The sequence below is a fragment of the Ochlerotatus camptorhynchus genome, unplaced genomic scaffold (assembly GCF_037179485.1).
Source record: "Ochlerotatus camptorhynchus isolate MF236.1 unplaced genomic scaffold, CSIRO-AGI_Acam_v1.1 ptg000330l, whole genome shotgun sequence".
In the NCBI taxonomy this organism is placed as follows: Eukaryota; Metazoa; Arthropoda; class Insecta; order Diptera; family Culicidae; genus Ochlerotatus; species Ochlerotatus camptorhynchus.
In genome coordinates, this window is record NW_027040818.1 from 11406476 (window position 1) to 11426821 (window position 20346).

General features: G+C 41.7%; 2 protein-coding genes across 2 annotated transcripts in view; one reads left to right on the forward strand and one right to left on the reverse strand.

Moving 5' to 3' along the window:
- Positions 1–20346, reverse strand: part of LOC135708341 (uncharacterized) — a 551505-nt gene that overhangs the window by 427935 nt on the left and 103224 nt on the right. The gene's annotated exons all lie outside the window — the stretch shown is intronic.
- Positions 14158–14870, forward strand: LOC135708618 (uncharacterized). Its single transcript, XM_065230721.1, has 2 exons — positions 14158–14363; positions 14446–14870. The coding sequence occupies exons 1-2, from the start codon at positions 14181–14183 to the stop codon at positions 14623–14625; spliced, it is 363 nt and encodes a 120-aa protein (XP_065086793.1). The 5' UTR covers positions 14158–14180; the 3' UTR covers positions 14626–14870.

Consider the following 20346-nt stretch of genomic DNA (forward strand, 5'->3'; position numbering starts at 1 on the left):
AGTTCATAACTCCTTATAGTTTTGATTTATTAAAAAATGTAAACTTTAACTCAGCACTAACTATTTGAACATTCCAGGTCATTTCAGAGTAAGGATTCAAGAATAAACAAAATCATCAAATTCTTTTAAAAGAATAATCAGAACAACATTCAGTTAAGCAACTCCCTTGAATTACTATTTGAAATTCAAAATTACCTCATAAGTAAAATAAAAATCCATCATCTGCGTAAAGCTCGCAACTCCGCACAGGTTTGATTCATTTAAAAAATTCACAAATCTCACTCTAGAACTAATTATATGAGATTACAAAGCTCTCAGTTCTGAGCTAACGTTCAAGAGTAAACACAGATCAATAAATCCATTTGATAAAATCATCAAAACATCGTTCAGTTGTTAAACTTCCTACTTGAATTACAAAACTACGTCATTAGCAAAATCGAAATCGTTCAACTCAGCAAAAGCAATCTGCAACTCCTCATCACTGGCGTGCACAGTAGACTGATGCAAAATTTGAAATTTTCGTTCCACAGTGCTCAAACGGTTCCAAATTGGACCCTGATCAGCCTCCCGAAATTTGAACTCATTTAGTGGGAAACTGACTTGGCACAAACCATTTGAAGTTTATATGGGAATTACTATGGAGAAACCATAATTTCGGTTCATATCCATCTCAAAATTCACCAGTTCACTCTACTTTAGAAAATGATAGCTGAGCTTGTTGAAAATTTTCTCAGCTACAACTTTGTTAAGAACCACTTTTTGATCAAATGTAAGGAACAAAAATTATTAATGATTCAAGTAACTGATGTCTTATGATTATGCTCAATCAACTGTTCAGCAGGCAACATTGGTGTTTATGGTGCGTAGAATAGAGGACAAAAATCATGGCTACTATGTCACACTGCAGAATATAGTGTTGCCCACAATACAGTTGCTTAATCTTGCCATAAGATTGTCAATCTCTTAAACAATTAATAACTATTTAATTTGACGTTTGTCAGTTTCTCACTAAATGGGTTCAAGTTTTGGGAGGCTAATCAGGGTCCAATTTGGAATCGTTTGAGCACTGTGGAGCGAAAATTTCAAATTTTGCATCAGTCTAGTGCACAGGGTGGGGCAAATTTATGGTGGAAAATGGCAAAACCTGAAAATTGCACCACAAAGGTGCATGGTGAAACAAACTTTACTGACAAGTTTTGGTGCACCGTTCTGGTGAATGGAGGAGCATGCTTTATTGCAAATTTCTGGTGCAAAATTTGCATCACACTGATAAATGAAATGAACAGAAAATTTCTGGTGGAAAACTTGCACTGGACTGGTACATGAAGGAACAGGCTTTATTTAACATTAAGCTATATTGAAAATTTCTGGTGGAAAATCTGCACCATTCTGAGGATTGGATGAAAAATCTGAAAATAGGGGCAAGCTTTATTTGGTGGCAAACCTGCAACATTCTGATGATAGGAGAAGCAATCTATATTGAAAATGTCTGGTGGAAAATGAATAAAAAAAAAGGAAATGTTCACTAATCAGAAGATTGGAGAAGCAATTTTTATTGAACATTAACGGTGGAAAATTTGCATCGTTCTGGTCAATTGAAATTTTCTGGTGTAGAATTACCTGGGGGCAAGTTTTATTGAACATTTCTGGTAGAAAAACTACAACGTTTTGGTTACTGGACGGACAACTTAAACTTGACTTTTGAGAAGAACCTCAAGGGTATTGAATTCTGAGAACAGTTACAGAAGAAAAAAAATCCTGAGATTGATTCCAACCACTCGTTTACGGCAAGTATGAACTCGTCCATGTGAATTCAACTGTTGATCCGCCACTTCGTTTCAGTTCATCTTCACTTATGGCCACCACTTCGAGCCTTTCTACGTCAGGTGATCTTTCGCTGCCTGATAGTTCACCGTTCTCTCGTGCGGATCCTGGACAAGTTATCATTGACACGGCTCGCACCGAACCCTCTAGCGGTTTACGTGTCTACTATCAGAACACCAGGGGGCTCATGACTAAATTGGACGATGTTTATCTGGCTGCGCTTGACGGGGAATATGACGTTTATGTATTCACGGAAACTTGGCTCGATGGGAGGATCAATTCAGTGCAACTGTTTGGTGACTCTTTTACTGTCTACAGATTAGACCGTAATTCATCCAACAGCATTCGTACTCGCGGTGGTGGTGTGCTCATCGCTGTTTCCAACGAATTCGCCTCCTGCGTAATCTCCAACGAACTATTTACTACAATTGAAGCGGTTTGGGTTAAGGTCAGCCTCACTTCGCATAACATCCTCATTGGAGCGGTGTATATTCCCCCTGAACGTCGACATGACTGCACCACAATGCAGCTTTATCTGGATGCTACAGAATTTGCATCGTCCATGGCTCATATAACGGATGTGCTTCTTCTGCTTGGTGATTTTAATCAGCCTGGGCTTAGCTGGTCACCCTCAGGCCAGGGTTATGCGTTTCCAGATCCGATTGCATCTTCAACTACTCCTGCCAGCCGCTTGCTTGTTGACGGCACGGCTTTTCATGGACTGAGCCAGATAAACCTTGTTCCCAATTTCCAGTCTCGTTTTCTTGACTTGGTTTTTGTTAGCAAAAGTGCACTTCTGGACTGTGTCGTCGTTGAAGCGCCTGATGTTATCGTTCCTCTTGACAATTTCCACCCTGCTTTGGATATATCTATCGCGAACGGATCTCAAATTCGTTTTGATGAAACCATGACTGCCACTCGGCTCAATTTCCGGAAGACCGATTTCCGTTTGCTGAGACGTTCCTTGTCCCGGATCAACTGGAACGTGTTGAATGACCTTGATATCGATACAGCAGCCGCTCGATATAATAGCCTTTTGCGCGACTGTGTTTGTGCTTCAGTACCGAAGTGCCAACCTCCACGAAAACCGCCTTGGTCTAACGCTACTCCCCGCAACCTGAAACGAGTGCGATCTAGAGCTCTCCGTGCTCTCACTCATCGACGATGTACCCTTACCAAGCGAAATTTTTCAATTGCCAGCAATGATTATCGCCACTACAACAAGCTTCTTTACAAGAGGTATGTAATTCGTACTCAACATAATCTGCAATGCCACCCCAAGGGATTCTGGTCGTTTGTGAATACTAAGAGGAAGGAAACTGGACTGCCGTCAAAAATGTTTCTCGGCAATGACGTAGCATTGACAACTGAGGACAAATGCAGCCTATTTGCTAGGCACTTCTTAAGCGTCTTCTCGAATGACTCCCCATCGCAAGCAGAAATTGAGCGAGCCGTCCGTGATGTGCCAACCGAGGTCGTAAACATGGATGTTTTTGCCGTAGATGTACAAATGGTTCTCTCTGTGATGAGTAAAACCAAATCATCATTTTCACCAGGTCCGAGTGTTATTCCATCTGCAGTCCTAAAAAAATGCTCCGATATCTTAGCTGCTCCGTTGTCCTTGCTCTTCAACCTGTCACTTCGTCAACAGAAATTTCCCGCACTATGGAAACGGTCTACTATGTTCCCTATTTTCAAGAAAGGTGACAAACGCAATGTGGAAAACTACCGTGGGATTACCTCGCTTGGGGTTGAATCTAAGTTGTTTGAGTCACTGATAAATGAGAGATTGTTTACTTCCTGCAAGCATTACATAAGTACATGTCAACATGGTTTCTTTCCTGACCGCTCCGTGGAAACTAATCTCGTCAGCTTTACGTCGTTCTGTATGGAAAATGTATGCAAGAAACTTCAAGTGGATGCCACTGATCTTAAAGCTGCGTTTGATAGAGTTGTGCACGACGTTCTGCTAGCAAAGCTTGAACAAATTGGATGTTCTGTTTCTTTCTGCAGCTGGCTTAGATCGTACTTCGTGCAACGTGAAGTTACTGTATGCATTGGAAACTACTCATCGTACTGTTTCTCGAACAGATCAGGAGTTCCACAGGGTAGCACTTTGGGACCAATGCTCTTCTCTTTATTTGTGAACGATGTAACGTTTATTCTACTACGAGGAGGTAAATTGTTTTTTGCCGATGACTTGAAGATTTATCTAGTCGTTCGAGGCTATGCCGACTGTTTAGAACTACAAAACCTTCTTGAAATCTTTAATGATTGGTGTGAACGTAATTTTATGGTCCTGTGCGTCTCAAAGTGCTGCGTAATTAGTTTCCGTCGAACTAGGACTGCCATTTTGTTTGATTATAACGTTGCTGGAACTGCAGTTCAACGTGTTGATCACGTTAAAGACCTCGGTGTCATGTTGGATGAAAAGCTCACATACACTCGCCACTTCTCAACCACGATCGACAAAGCTAATCGACAGCTTGGATTCATGTTCAAGATATCTAAGGAATTTCGTGATCCTCTGTGTTTTAAAGCCCTTTACTGTTCATTGGTACGCTCACTACTGGAATTCGCGTGTGTTGTCTGGAATCCCTACCAAGCTGTATGGAGTGGACGATTCGAAGCTATTCAACGCAAATTCGTCAGATACGCACTGCGCTATCTTCCATGGAGTGACCCGCTGAATTTACCACCGTATGCTGACCGCTGTCGTTTACTGGGTTTGGATACTCTTGCTAAGCGACGAAACATATCGCAGGTCGTCTTCGTTGCTAAAGTTTTACTCGCAGAATATGATGTTCCTGAGTTACTGGCCAAAATTAATCTGTATGCTCCTGCCCGAACACTCCGTCCGAGAACCTTGCTACATGAAGTAGTACATGCAACCAACTATGCTGCAAACAGTTCCTTTGTCGCCATGATTCATCAATTCAACGAAGCCTCTGACCTATTTGACTTTGACATCAATGCCTCGATGTTTCGTCATCGTTTGCTGTTGGCCAATTTTTAATTTTTAATGAGTGACTACATTTAGATTTAAGTGTTAAGAGACTATCAAGTCAGATGGACTATAATAATAATAAATAAATAAATAAATAAATGAAAATTCTGCAAATAATTTCTAGTGAATCCTGCAGATGGGTCCAAGATAATTTCGAAAATAATACCGAGAGAATCAAATTATGAATGAAATTCCAAAGGGGTGTTGAGGAAAATTTCAAAGGAATTCCGAGGATAATTTCAAGCTCATTCTGGAAAGAATTTCTAGAGAATACAGAGGCAATTCTTCTGAATTTCAGTTCCAAGGTGTTCTGAGAAAAAAAAAGTCCAAAAATATTCCGAGAAGTACCTCAAGGATATTGAATTTTTAGGACAGTTCCAAAATATTTCTGGGGAGAATTCAAAGAAAATTCTGCGGATAATTTCTAGTGCATCCTGCAGATAGTTCCAAGATAATTTCGAAAAGAATACAAAAAAATCAAATTTTGAGTGAAATTCCAAAGGGGTTTTTAAGCAAAATTTCAAGTGAATTCCGAGGATAATTGCTAGATCATTCCAGGAAAAATTTCGGAAAATCTAAAGGAATTCCAGTTCCAACGTATTTTGAGAGAAAATCATGAAGAGTTCTAAGTATAATTCCAGTGAGAAGAATTTCAAATGAGCTCTAAGGAGAAGAACCTCAAGGATATAGATATTGATAATGATAGCCCGACGGAAACACTCGTGGGTGAGAGACGGGTGTTGAAAATAGACGCGACGACCATCATCAATACCATTGCTGAGGTCCTGACAGCGATGCAGATTTCTTGGGAGCAGTTGATGGCAGTATTTTTTGACAGTGCCAGCACAATGACTGGCAGCACTTCTTGAGTACAAACCAAGTGCAAGGACAAAACCAGCAATATACTTCTATGGAGAGCTTTGAGTGTGTTGGTTTATTTCCTTTTAATTCCGTTATAATGGCTTATCTTTTAACAGATACGCGTATTTCGTCTACTACTTGCATACTTCATCAGTGCTAAGTACTCAACTCCACTGATCAAGATTGGATTGATCAAGAGCAATATACTGTTTGTTCACTGCTATGCGCACTGTTTGAACCTTGTACTTGTCGACGATGCGATGCGAATGCGATTCTTATTGGTCATTCATATCGGTTTGTCGGTGCTATCATCACCATCTGACGTGACTTCAGCTGAATTCAACCACCAAGGCAACAACATTGCAGCAAATGTATCATTTCGGTTAAAGCCCTACTATTGCAACCATTTGACGAACCGATCATCATCGACATCGCCGATGGGATTAAATGGCCAATTCCATTGGTTGTCTGAAAGCAGTTTGCATTGCAGAAGATGGACCACCACCGGAGCAAAAAATAAATAAAATTAGCTAAATTGAACAGTAGGGAAACAGTGGTGGATAGACAGCAGCATCTACCACGCACTTTGGAGTGCTCCCTATCTCCAGATTAAATGCACCATAGAAAAAAATTGCTCCTCCTTAACAAGATTCCTGTGCACGCTAGTGCTCCTCATAGAGATGATTCATTTAGACAATTCTCTAATCTTACTCTGCAACTATATGAGCTTAAAAGGCTCTCAGTTCACAATAAAGATTCATTTGATAAAATCATAAAAAAATCCTTCAGTTGAGAAACTTCCAGCTTGAATTTAAAAAAATACGTCATCAGCAAAATCGTAATCATTCAACTCAGCAAAACAATCTGCAACTCCTCATACACACTTAGAAATTATCGCCGACTTCGGTAATTTTTACCGAAATCTGAATAGCTGAACTGTTCGGTAAAATTTAAGGAATTGAATTCAATTTTTTTCAGCTATTTTGAAACTAAATTTCCACTAAAATGACAAGATTTGATCATTTAAACAAGGTTGAACATGTTTTGAAATTATTTTCAAATTCAATAGCCTTTAAAATGAAGGTCAAAGTTTTACCGAACGTTCAGCTGTTCTGATTTCGGTAAAATTTACCGAACACGAAAACAAAATCTTAGTGTGTAGAGAGGATTCATTTAAACAATTATTTAATCTAGCTCTGCAACTAATATGAGCTCACAAGGCTCTCAGTTCCGATGGAAGCTCTTTACTCTCCGCCCATACGTCGGGAGCAGAATAGCATTCCGTCCTTACTCCGGAAGCTCTTTACTAACCATCGATAGGTCGGTAGTAGAATAGCTTTTCATCTTTCCGATTTGAAACATACACACAACATTATTAAAAACTTCAACCTCACATCTATAATTTGATCCACCAACTTCTCAACTAACATATATGATCAGGCAATTTAATCTTTCAGCTGAGTAATCACAATAAATACCATTTGAGTCTACTCAAATATTGAATTCTGTGCAGCCACTCGATACATATAATAAAAAATAATTCTTATAGCATCTCGCAGCAAATTACCTAAACCGATACAACCATTACTATCAGTGTTTCAAAATAATTCCAAAACTTTATTTAACTTTATTTATTCAGAGCCTACCAATGATACTTGCTAGCAACATTATTCAGCTATGAAATAACATGAGTGTAACTCATTCATAATTTGACTAATTCAAATAAAAACTCAAACTACGCTCCTAAATTAATTATATGAGCTTACCAAGTTCTCACAGTTACATAAAAACGGATAAAATGGGATTTCGAATAATTAATAAGAAATGCAAACATGTCCCCGGACATCAGATCATTCCATCATAGACAAATCCCGCTTTTTGCCTACATCTGCAAAACAATAAAAATGGCTACAAAATGGTGAGTTGACAACCTGGAAGGAGCGGAATACCTAGCTCTGGTCCTCACTAGTTCCTACCTCACGCCTCCCCGAGTCATATGATACCAAAAGACTACCAGCTGAAACATGGACACAGCTGGGTGGCGTAGCCTGTGCAATGTTGCCAGTCCGGCAATAGCAAAGTGAAGAGGTGCGAAGCCAACACTGACGCGGTAACCATAGCACGGCGGTAGAGGAAATGCTTCGCCTCCGAGCGTCTGTCCACCACGGAGGTGCGGCTCGAAAAGCGTCTGACTGGCATCCAGCGGCTCTTCCCCGGAAGCTACACCTAAGATGGCAGTCCCATCAGGGGATAGTAGACCTTAGGCCAACCATATCTACCACACTCGGCTGATGGTCTCTCACCGGTGTCGGAGATTGGGAGCAAGCTGAAGGATGCCTCGCTGGATACGCCTAAGACTGGACTGGTGGGAGCTGATGGCCGCGAACGGTTTTTGGGAAAGCACTAGACGCAATCCTCCTCCCTGATGTGACTATGGCAAACCAAGAAATTTTGTTTTTCGTTAAAGGAAGTATTACGACAAAGGCAATTGCTATTAGATATTTGGAGATCGAAGTAGGCTCTCCTATTGGACAGTTCGGATTTCTTGCGCTGTCAATCTTTTGCATAAAGTTAAAACGAACAGTTTCCTTCTGGCCGGTGTGAAAAGTGTGATCGGTGAAAAACATAGTTACGATGACAAATCCCTTGATCCTTCGGGTCGTTTAGCAAGCCGCGAAGTGATTTTTTTCGTTCAAATGAGAAGAGGTGGTTGAACTACAGTTAGTGCTGATTGGCAAACACGGTAAGAAGAGAACAGAAGAGAACGAAGATCCGTGTATGGCGTTCGTTCCGAGCTGTGTGATGAAGACGAAGCGTTTGGCGGAGGACAACAGAGAAAAGCTAAAGGCTAAAGCTACTGCAGAAAATCGTGGAATAGAGAAGTCCGGAAAAGTTGATGATCACAGTGAAGCAGACCAGTTTTGGTGAGATCAATCCATTTTTTTTCTATAAATTAGGAATTTGGGAATCTTTGGAGGCATTTGGTGAGATCCTTCAATTACACTATGTAAACCATTCATTACATCACATATGATTGTTAAATTCACTCTTACATAACTCGGAGCGTTTGGGCATACCATGCATCCTTCCACCCCTGTAGATTCACGAAATGCATAGCTGTTAAAATATATTTATTTAAACTCGAATCATTTCACAGAATCATTAGATTAGATAAGATTAGATTAGATTAGAACCTCAGCCAATCTTGAAAAAGCTCAGAGAACTTTGTACAAGTAAAGGAAACTTCGTTAAACATTGTTTAATTTGAGGATACTTCATAACGGGTGTGCACTAAAAAATGAGAATGAAAATAATGGGTTGGCAAAAAAATACCAGTGAAGTTTGGTTCAAATTTATTTATCTCAAACAAAGGGTTTTCTGTGGTCCACCATGTGGTGCAGCTTAGTCATGATATTGGAACATGACCGTTGGACGGCTGCCACATCGATTTTCCGGATGCAGCTTTTGATCCTGTTGGTGAGTTGCTTGCTGTCCTTGGCCTTCCAATTATCCTTGTATACCATGGAGCTCAATAGACCGAAAAAAGCCTCGATAGGTCGGCACTGCGGCAGATTTGTTGGATTCCGGTCTTTTGGCACATATGGTATATTTTGGACTTCCGCCATACTTCCGAGTCATCTAGTGGTTTGATCGTCAGTGTACTCTTGGGGTCTGGTTTTCTTTCTACACACTATTCCTTTCTTCTTTAGAGTCTTGCAGATGTGTGACTTCGAACAACGGCCGCTCCCCGTTGACTTTCCGAATTCTTGTTGTTGAACATGTTGTGCAGCCGAGCGGAGCGTCTTCTTATTCATTATCATCGTTGGACGGCCACTAGCTCTCTTCCGGATTACTGCCATGGATGCCAGGATACGGTATACGGTGGATACCTGAACATTTCCCTTCTTAAAATGGTCCACCGTGTACTTTTTTCCACGATCTTCGTTCGCTTGAAAGTCTTGTACAATGCGCTCGCGCAGTTCTTCCTGTTTCGACTGAACATGTAACCGTTACCCAGTTTCCTCAATAGGCACGTATACTCATATTTGAGTAAAATCATGTTTACTTATTTTTGAATAACTTCCCTTTTGGCTTAACTGAGTGATTTTCGACTAAAAAATGACTAGCCTCAAAATAACTTGTACTTTCCACCTCTAGGTGGCACTTTTATCTTCTTCTTACTCACCAGGTCGGTCGATCGTACTAACTTTCGTCCGATGTATTGAGTTGTCAAAATTGAGTAAACGAAAAATGTCAAACTGAGTCAGCAAAATGTTGGACTTGGAAAAAATGCCAGTCATGTCGGAGGAAACCTCATAGGAAATGTTACTCAAAACCGGCTAAAATGCCTTCAGGTAAGTACGAATTGCTTAGGGAATCGGTGTTGAACCATTTTCTGCTCCGATAGAATGAATCCGGAGCAAGCAATTCCCATTTCCTTGAATAACAATCAAAACTAAAACCCTCCCCGCAACTGAAAATACCGCCGAGTGGATTTGACTCAGTCTACGTGAGAACGTCGTTTACTCAAAAGTGAGTCAACATAAGGCTACTCAATTTTGAGTAACCCTACTTGCCGCTGAGATGAGTTACATTGGACTCAATTTTGAGCTGACCAGAATAAGCGTGTAAATGTACGAAGATATGTAGGAATAACCTTCCTACCTCTGAACAGTCCATGGCGATCAGCATCCTCTTCCACTGCTGCTTTTCTTGTGGTCACCGTAGAAAATATTTGTCATTTTGCGGTCAGTAAGTATTATCATTATAAATAGGTGGTTTCTAGCTTCGAATTTCTGAAACATCGATCATATTTTGAAGCAAGTCGAGTTACTCGGTCGATTGAACCAACACTGAGTAGTCCTATCAACCTCTCTCTTGAAAATAAATTGGTGGCCCTGAAAAGGGCCATTTGTGTAAATTCAATCAGAGATTCAACCGGTTCAGATGTGGCAGGTGAGCAAAAATGAGCGGCACGCTGTAGGTAACAAACAGTTTGTTACCAAGTACCCGAATTTTCTGGTCCATGAATAGTTTGCTGTTTCTACGCTTTCTCCGGTGAGTTCGGCTGATCTTCTGCTTCTGGTCGTACACAAAAGCCTTTATTAGAGCAGCAATTGCAATTGCAGGAACGAGCTTCCTCTCGAACGGGTGTCCACAAAAGACTCCATAACAGAGGCATCAAAATGCAGGAACTAGAATTGACAGGAGCACGGCTTTCTCTCGAACGGCGAGTTATAGTTGTCGTCTTTAAAATTTTGAAGATGATAATGACGATGAAATGTGATTCACTTGAGCGATGTAATGATACTACAGGGAAAGCCTGTAAAGCGATTCACTAAATAATACGGTACTGGACATCGAACGAAACACTAGATGCTAACATCACTACCAAATGGGAGGAGCTTCGGTCAGTTACTGATTGGACGAAAGCAACAATTTAGGGCATATCAGCTGAAGTTCCTCCTCTTTTTACGGTTTTGTCGTTTGTCAATCGGACATGAAAATCAATCATTTTTCGAAAGCTAGAACATCATGCACCACCCATTTTGGGTATTTTATCATGCACTTCATCTGCTGTGCCGGTAGCCGGTAGAATATCAGTGTCCACCCAGCTTAAACTCCTCCCCTTTTAAGTTTTTCTCCTTCTCTCAACAAGTTGGTAAATCTTAGCCTTTAGCAGAAAGATGCTCAACACTTTTTTCGGTGAATTTATGATCCTGTTTCACGTCATGGTTCTTCTCTATGTCTGTTTAGATAAATGACTACTTTTAATTGTTTTCACTTCTGCGCTAAATCAAACGATTAGAAATAAGAAGGGATGTCGGTTACGCGTTCGAATAGTTGAAAATTCGATCTTTACGGCAAAATCTTTACGATTAATCGTTAATCGTATAATTGGACTTTAAGGCATCCCGCGAAAATAGTGTAATTTCATGCTTTTTGGTGGTCCTTCGAAAATGTCGAACAGCAGAATTGCAACCAGCAAGTGTAACCCACGACCCAAAAGCGGTGCGACGCCCGTTTTCATTGCTATGACGACGACTGAATTAAGGGGCTTACAAGCAGAGGGGTGAAAGTCAGTTCTCGCAAACGTATCAATGAATGTGTTTGCCGTCGAGTTATTAACGAAACATAAAGGCGATGAAGAGAATCTTTAAAAATTACTTGCAAGGGGTGCTTCCAAGTTTGGTTACAAGATTACAGCTCTGGAGAGCATTTTTTGTGGTCGTTGGGGGCATGTGGTTCTGAATATAGCGGAGACGAACGCCGGGGCCTCCCTTAGCTCAGTCGGTAAAGGCGCAGCTACAAAGCAAGACCATGCTGGACGTGGCTGGGTTCAATTCCCGGTCCGGTCTAGGAATTTTTCGGGTTGGAAAATTTCTCGACTTCCCTGGGCATAGAAGTATGATTGGACTTGCCACACAATTACCGTGGCGAACCGAAATCCGTACACCTAAGAAATGAATCAAAATCCGTACATTTCATACAAAACGCCTACTTTTTGTATGAGGTGTACGGATTTCGATGCTGTACGGATTTCGGTCCCCCACGGTATACCAATGCAAAAATGGTACAGGCATCGAAAGCTCTCAATTAATAACTGTGGAAGTGCATCTAGAACATTAGGTTGAGAGCACGCTATAAGCTAATATGCGATATGCAATAAGCTTGAAATGCGAAGAAGAAGAAGAAGAAGAACGCCACTTCGACATGTTTCATCTAGAAACAATTTTCTGATGACTGTGTTGGGGAAGCAACATATGCATGTACGTAATTGGTAGATTTGTTAGTTATTACGACGTTTTTGGACAATGCTTGACATTTACAACTTTTTCAATAGTTTTTTGTTGAAAATTAACAATTGAAAGCACTGCTATCGAAAGGTATAAATATTTCTGATTGTTTGGTGATAAAATTATTGCAAGTGGTCCAGGGGCAGCTGAGTTATTAGCGTTCAAAATCTTTCTTAATTTCGTTACAGGTTCCATTTTCGGTTTTCACAAAGTGCACCCCATATAGAACGCGCAGTTAATTGTTGTTAATTCTACAACTCGATAGTCCCTGCAATTTCGAGTTGTAGAACGTTCACTGTAGTCTGTTGTTTTCCATCTTCATGGCACTGTAATTGCTTTCTGCTTTTTTTTCTTCCATTTGGTAATCGGTCCAAACATTGTTTTAATTCACCAATCTTGCCTAAATAACTGACATAAATTAGGCAAATTCACACGACGGAAAAGAAGAATCGTAACCATACGAATGCCTTATTTAAAATGTAAATCACCCTCCGCCATAGATTATGCTAATGATGATTACGATAATATTAAATTCTCGCCCCGTCCCGCCTTCGAGCGCCACTTGCCTACATATCAATTCCGCCAACCGACTTGAAACAGAGACTCGTCACTGACATTGATACTGCTGTCCGTGGGTCCGTCCGCCTGTTTGTCAGCCGGTCTATCTTCACAGACAGACAAGAGTTGGCAATCATCATAGGACTGATAAATGCTGCCGCGCCAGAACTGAACTTGGCTTCGGTTTTCAAGAGCACTCACGTCGTCCTCCTCTCGAGCAGCAGCACTCCGAAGAATTTGTAGCTACAAGTTGGTACATACACATATGCTCCGGAATGGGCGTTGGGTGGCACGGGGAAATGGTTTTGGATCCGGTTCAATAAGACAAAAGGTTTTGGGCGAGGGAGGGGGCGAATATTTTCAAAAGCAGCTTTCCGGCTCGAGATGGCATGGAATTATTGTCAAATATTTGCGATAGTCATATGCTTATTGTGGGACGAGTCGGGTGGATATATGTTCTGGGCGAATGCATCTGGAAAATGTGTGCTGGGAATGGGAAAGCAAATGATATTGAAACGAGTGTCGGGGGTTTGGAGTGCTTTTTTATTTTCGTCGAGTCGAGTGTCTTCTTAAATCTAAGCTAGCAGAGAAGATGAAAGTGAAGCCCGTTTCGGTCGAAGCTGATTTTGCTGCGCTAAAGTTTTCGGAAGAATGAATGGGCGTCTGTCGAAATCGTCGGTCGTCCTTGAACGGGTGAAACCGAGGCTCTTAACCTGTTCAACGATCCGTGGAAGAAGGTTTTAGGTAATGGAAGGGGGATGTTCTCGAGCGAAGGTCTTATTTATTTAATGCCGACCAAAGTATTTATAGAACGCTGTTTTTATTTTATGAATCGAACTCAAGGGAAACAGAGGTGGTTGGGTAGATTTCGCGTTGGTACTATTTACGAAGAAGGATGCCATTTGAAAATTATGCTTGGAGGTTGGATTGATGTGTGCGTTGAATAGTCCATAAATGTGGGCTGAGTGTTGATTTTGAATAAGTGAATCACACAATGCAGCAAACATGTAATTCTTATCATTGAAGTGCATCCACTTGACAACCAATCCGGCAATAAATACCGTCCGGTTAGAGTGTCTGAGCTCATTCGCAATTTTCAAGATTCATTCATTCACAAGTCTCCTCCTATCACGATGAGACCGATTCCCACCACCTCCGGACTGCTGCTGCTGCTCACCTTTGGAGCTCTGATCTACGCCGAAAGCAACCAATGGGGACGCCGCGTCACCGGAGATCGCCTGCTGAACTACAGCACCGTTGTCAACAATTCGCTTCCGGTTCCCATCAAAAGCACCGTCTTCCAGTATCTGCCACCGGTGAGTCCCCATTGGAGGAAAACAAAACAAACCCGCACGTGCCCGTTAACTTCATATTGAATTATCCCTCCCTGTATTGTAGGTGGGAACGGCACGGCCACCGAACGTGACCTACATCCTGGCCCGGGATAATGTCCGCAACGGTTTGGGTGGCTTTGCGGCGCTGGTTTCCGGTGGAGACAATCAAAGCCATGCCACGCTGAAGCTCACCTCCCGGCCAAATCTCGGGTTCAATTTTACGGTGGAGATCTACGGGAAGTGAGACGACAATTATTCGAGAAAAGTCTGAGAGAAGAACAGTTGCTAAATGAGAGCAAGCTGAAAGCAAATGATGAGATCGTATTGGTCTACACACGGATTCTAATTTTCTTTGGATAGTAAGCAGATAGCAAAAGTTTGTGTTTAATCTTGGAGTATAAATATAAAGAGTGCTCACTAGGGTGTTTCAAGCTTGAATTGTGGATCACAATCCTCTGTTCCCCACTGCTCTTCCGATGTGTATTGAGATCCCCAACAACGGTGCCAATTTTTACCGAATTTGGTTTCGATTTGGATTCGTGGGAGAATTTTAAATATTTGTTGAGTTCAAATATTGGGAATACTATGCAGAACAACTTTGTCAAAACCTGCAATTCGAATAGACTTCTGAGAAGCTTGTAGGTACGTGTGGAATACTTGGTCTAAAATGAAAGATAAGTAACTGTTTGTACGAAGAATAAATCGATTTGCAGTCTTCGACAAAGTTGTTTTGTATAGCATTCTCTCGCAAATTGAGATGATAACCAATTGGTTCAAATTGTGCACAGTAGCTGCGGTGAAGTTGACCCACCCTAGTGCTGACTCTTTATTAGCCTGAACAAATGAAGTGCAACACTCTTATCAGTGTTTACAGTGGCGACAAACGGAAACGCAAAATAGAACGTTGAACTCAAAAGTTTATATTTTAGCGAATACACTCACTCCATACAATACTTATTAAAAATAACATCTTAGCTGACTCTTGGCAACAAACATAAACAATATTTTGATATAAGGGGATTTTTTTAACTATCGGACATGTGTGTGCCGAAGGGTCTCTGAATTTTATGAAATTTGTATCGATTATATGAACGGAACAAAATTGAAAAAAAAAATACAGGGTGGTTAGTTTTCCGGAAAATTTAAGCTGAAGTTTTCGCATTTTCCCGGACTTCACGTACTTTGAAAATTCATAACTCATGATAAAAAAATTAACCATAACCCCCATGCAACACGTCAAATCGCTTGCCAATTCATTCGAGTAATCGGGATACTGTTGTTATACAACACGCGCGTGTCGCTCTACATTGAATCGGATTTCTAGTGTTCAAACATACACAAAAAACCACGTTCAGTGCTCACGTTGAAGCTGTTGTCGAGGTGATCTCCAACAAAGTTAAATTAACGTGGAATTGTTCACTATAGTCGTCTAAAAGTGAAAACCAATAGTGATTATATCACGCGGTAGTGCTGTGATCTAAAATATCACCAACACAAACACTGTATTGATAACACGGGCTATAGTACATACCCCGAGCAGAAGTGCGTAATAATCGTGAACTAAAATCGGTCAACGCGAACTTTTAAAAACAAAGTGGTTTAGTGGGAATAGCTTTTAGCTCCGGTCTAATGACCGGAAGCTGTTCTTCACCCCCGGGGGGTCCAAGGATGGGCCGCCAGGGGATAATACAACTCCTGAAGGGATGCGAAAACCGGACGTAATGAGTACTATGGTGTTATTGCTACGTCGAAAGAATGACAATGGAGGAACAGACGTCAATAATGATAGTCGCAGACAAGAAGATGCCCTTCCCAATCCATTTATTGTCGGAATATCAATCGAACTGGCTGTAGGTAAAAAAGAAGCCAGGACTGTGAAGGCCACTCGTGAAGCACGTGGATCACGCTACCTTCTTCGTACCAACTCCAAAACTATATTCGACAAATTGACGAAAATGACGAAGCTTACCGATTGAACTGAAGTTGAAATCATCGCCCATCCCACCCTCAACACGGTACAAGGAACCGTATACGACCCGGACTCTATCAACATAGAAGAAAAAGAAATCGAGGGGTATTTAAGCTCTAAAGGCATACACACCGTCCGAAGAATCAGGAAGAGAGTAAACGGTATTCTAAAGAATACGCCATTACTAGTGTTATCGTTCCGTGGTACGCACTTGCCAAAGTACGTCTATTTTGGCGTATTACGTATGCCGGTACGAACCTACTACCCATCCCCTATGATATGTTATAATTGTGGTGTTTATGGACATTCAAGAAAATCATGCCAACAATGTGGGATTTGTCTACAATGCTCGAAGCTACATAACATAGCCGAAGGGGAACAATGCAGCAACCCGCATTATTGCTTTCACTGCAAGAATGGCCATGCGGTTACGTCGCGGGAGTGTCCAAAATACAAAATTGAGGAAAAAATAGTATCAAGGTTGACCAGGGAATTTCCTTTCCTGAAGCGAGACGAATCTTTGCTGAAGAAAATAAAAAGGACATCTTTGTCAAAGTAGTTCAAGAACGTATCAACCAAGAGCTGGCTACCAAAGACCAGTTGATAGCTACGCTACAGAAACAGGTAGCTACTCTAGCCAAGGAACTATCCACATTAAAAAAGCTACTGAAAACAAGGGCTCAAAGTCAGTCTCCAGCTCCACAAGTCAACAAACCATCTCCGTCTCCAAACCAAACACCAGCACAGACCTCAATCACCACATCCACTAAACCAGCCTCACCAAAAAACCGCTTATCCCAAAAAGACAAGTCACTCATATCTCCACCCGACAACTGGAGAAATAACCAGAACAGAAACCAGAATAACACAAACAAGTACGACATTCGAACTAGAAGTAAGAGCAGTAAACGGCACATGGAGATATCGCCAACCGATACCGATAACAATCGAGGTAAACGATTCTCAACTCAACCTGACAGTGCTATCTCAAATATCGATGAATGATGGATCAAAAAGCTCTCGAAGAAAATTTTTCGACAAACTCTACGAACGACCTCGCTATAAACATGTGCCAAGTGCGAGGCCTTCCATGTCGACCCTAACCAGGGATGTTCCGGATCTATCCGAAGAGCCTCTGGCGGCAGTCGATATGGATGCTAGATCATCCCGGGCAAGTACCATCCTATCTTCGTTTCCCATCAGCCAAAATCATCTTGCTTGCCGATCACAATTTCCAGAAATCCAAAGGCCCAGCAATCATGAAACTTCCCCAAGTGACAGGACAATTACCAACGAAAGTACAAATAGGATCGACACCAAAAAAAGATCATTATATCTACAATGGAACATCCGAGGCGTCTGGTGTAATCATGCTGAACTATCCCATCTAACGCTTCACGAACAACCAATAGCTATAGGACTGCAAGAAATGATGACGAAACGCTCCAGTAAAATTCTAAAAGACCGATACGATTGGATGCTCGCCGACCGCCACTACTGTCAAGGAGCAGGTGCTGCTGGTATGGGGATCATCAAAGAAGATCCTCACCAGTTTTACCAAGTTAACTCAGACATCCCTTTATGTGCTGCTCGATTGAGTGAGCCGTGCAGTGTCACCGTAGCTTCTATATACATACCACCACACACCGAAGACCGAAGAATAATCGACACGCTCAACAAACTCGTTGCAGAATGTGCGCCTCCTTTCATTATCGGAGGAGATTTTAATGCAGCTCATGAGGCTTGAGAGTTCCAATTCATCCCGGCGAGGATGGCTACTACTGGAATGGATGGTTAATCATCAACTTGTCGTCCTAAACAATGGAGATCCAACTTTCATCAGCTCTGCTCACGGAAGTTCCTCTGCTATAGACCTCTCTGTTGCCTCTCAATGTATTGCCTGTAAATTATGCTGGTCTATCAAGAAATACACCTATGAAAGTGATCACTTTCCTATCCATGTTTGTTATCAGGCAGATTCTACGCAGCTCCAATGTCGCAAACGATGGTTGTATAAGGACGCGGATTGGCCTATGTTCGAACGCAAGAGAACGCAAGGAGAAGCAGTTCCCAGTTCCCAAGGCTGAAATTTGGTGGACAGAAGAAGTCAAAAGAATGGTGAAATCTCGTCGAAAAGCACTGGTGACCCACAGAAGGAAACCGCCCGGAAAGTTTTTCAAGAAGCACGCACCGCAACAAGGAAGGCTATTTCACGAGCAAAAGAGGAATCCTGGAATAAATTCTGCGAGTCATTTAATCCTAGCACCCCTGCGGATATTCTTTGGAGCAATTTCCATCGACTGAATGGGAAAAGAAAAACCAGACTACGTGGTCTAACAATCGAAGGAAAACATATCCAGGAACCTACGCAAATTGGCGAGCATTTTGCTGACTATTTCCATACGGCATCTATCAACAACAGTGAATCGTCTAACAGCTCCACAATCACGTCAGGAAGCACTACAATACCCAAAGGAACACAAGAAGAATAATCTCTTAATCAAGATTTTACCATACAAGAGCTCCTTCGAGCTATCGATGTCGCCAAAGGACATGCCACTGGTAACGATATGATCAAGCATCTTCCAATTGCTGGTAAGATAGCGATGCTCCGAAGCTACAATGTAATTTGGGTGGAAGGAAGATTCCCAAGCAGTTGGAAAGAAGGAATCGTAGTACCCATCCCCAAACCTGGAGGGGACCATCAGCGCGCCGAAAGATACCGCCCCATAACGTTGCTTAGTTGTATTGGAAAAATTTATGAACGTATGGTTAATCGTAGGCTTATGACGTTCCTAGAGGAAAACGATGTATTACATCCTAATCAACAAGCCTTTAGAGCTGGTCTGGAACTTCCTTTTATTTTGCCAATCTCAAAGAAATTTTAACGGAAGCTGAACGATCAGGAGCTCATACTGAATTGGCTATTCTTGACATCAAGAAGGCATATGACCAAACCTGGCGACCCAATATTCTGAACTAAGTTGACAACTTAAATATTGGACATCGAATGTGAAAGTGTATAGCTGACTTGCTTCGAGCCCGGAGTTTTCGTGTCAACTACGGCGAAATCACCTTAACCGAACGAACTGTGGATAATGGGGTCCCCCAAGGCTCAGTCCTCGCTGTGACTCTGTTTCTACTTGCGATTAACCCAGTTTTCAATGTTATCTCTCGGAATGTGCGTGCACTTGTCTATGCAGATGATATAATACTGATAGCAAAACACCTCCCAAGAGTTCGCAGAGCACTAAAAAACGCCGTGGAAGCCGTTGATACACGGGCTAAAAGTGTTAAATTTTCATTATCGGCCCCTAAATCGTGCATTCTTCACATCTGTCAGAAAGCTAGACACAGATGGCGTAATGCACGTCTAGATATCAAAATCGAAGATGAAAGTATCCCAGAAGTTAACACCGCTCGGCTGTTAGGTATATGGATTAACCGCAGAGGTCAGTTCTCTGTTCACGCCGCAAAAACTATCGAGGTACTGAAGAATCGAATCCAATACATCAAAGCTATAGCACCAAAGGCGAACAGAATAACGTTAAGGAGGATCGCGGAAGACATGTATATCCAAGTTGTTATGCGGCATTGAATTATTTGGCCTGGAATTATGTAATCCCTTGCAGACCACCTTCAATTGATAAGAATTACCAGTGGAGCAATTCAATCATCACCAATAATTAGCCTAGTTGTAGAAGCAGGGGAACTTCCTCTCAATCTGCTAATGACGGAAACACTCATCCGTAGGTACTGCCGTATCGAGAAGAAATCATCGTCTGCACCTTCGGGAAGCAGCAAATGAAGCTCTCCATAATGCAACTGGCATAGGACTTCCTAACATCGGTAAACTACACCGCATTGGAAATCGACCGTGGCACAACCAACCTACCAAAGTTGACTGGTCGATTAAGATAATCTTCAAGAAAGGCCAGAATCCCGGAAACGCTAGAGTTATATTCCGTAACCTGTTAACCACCAAATACAGCGAGC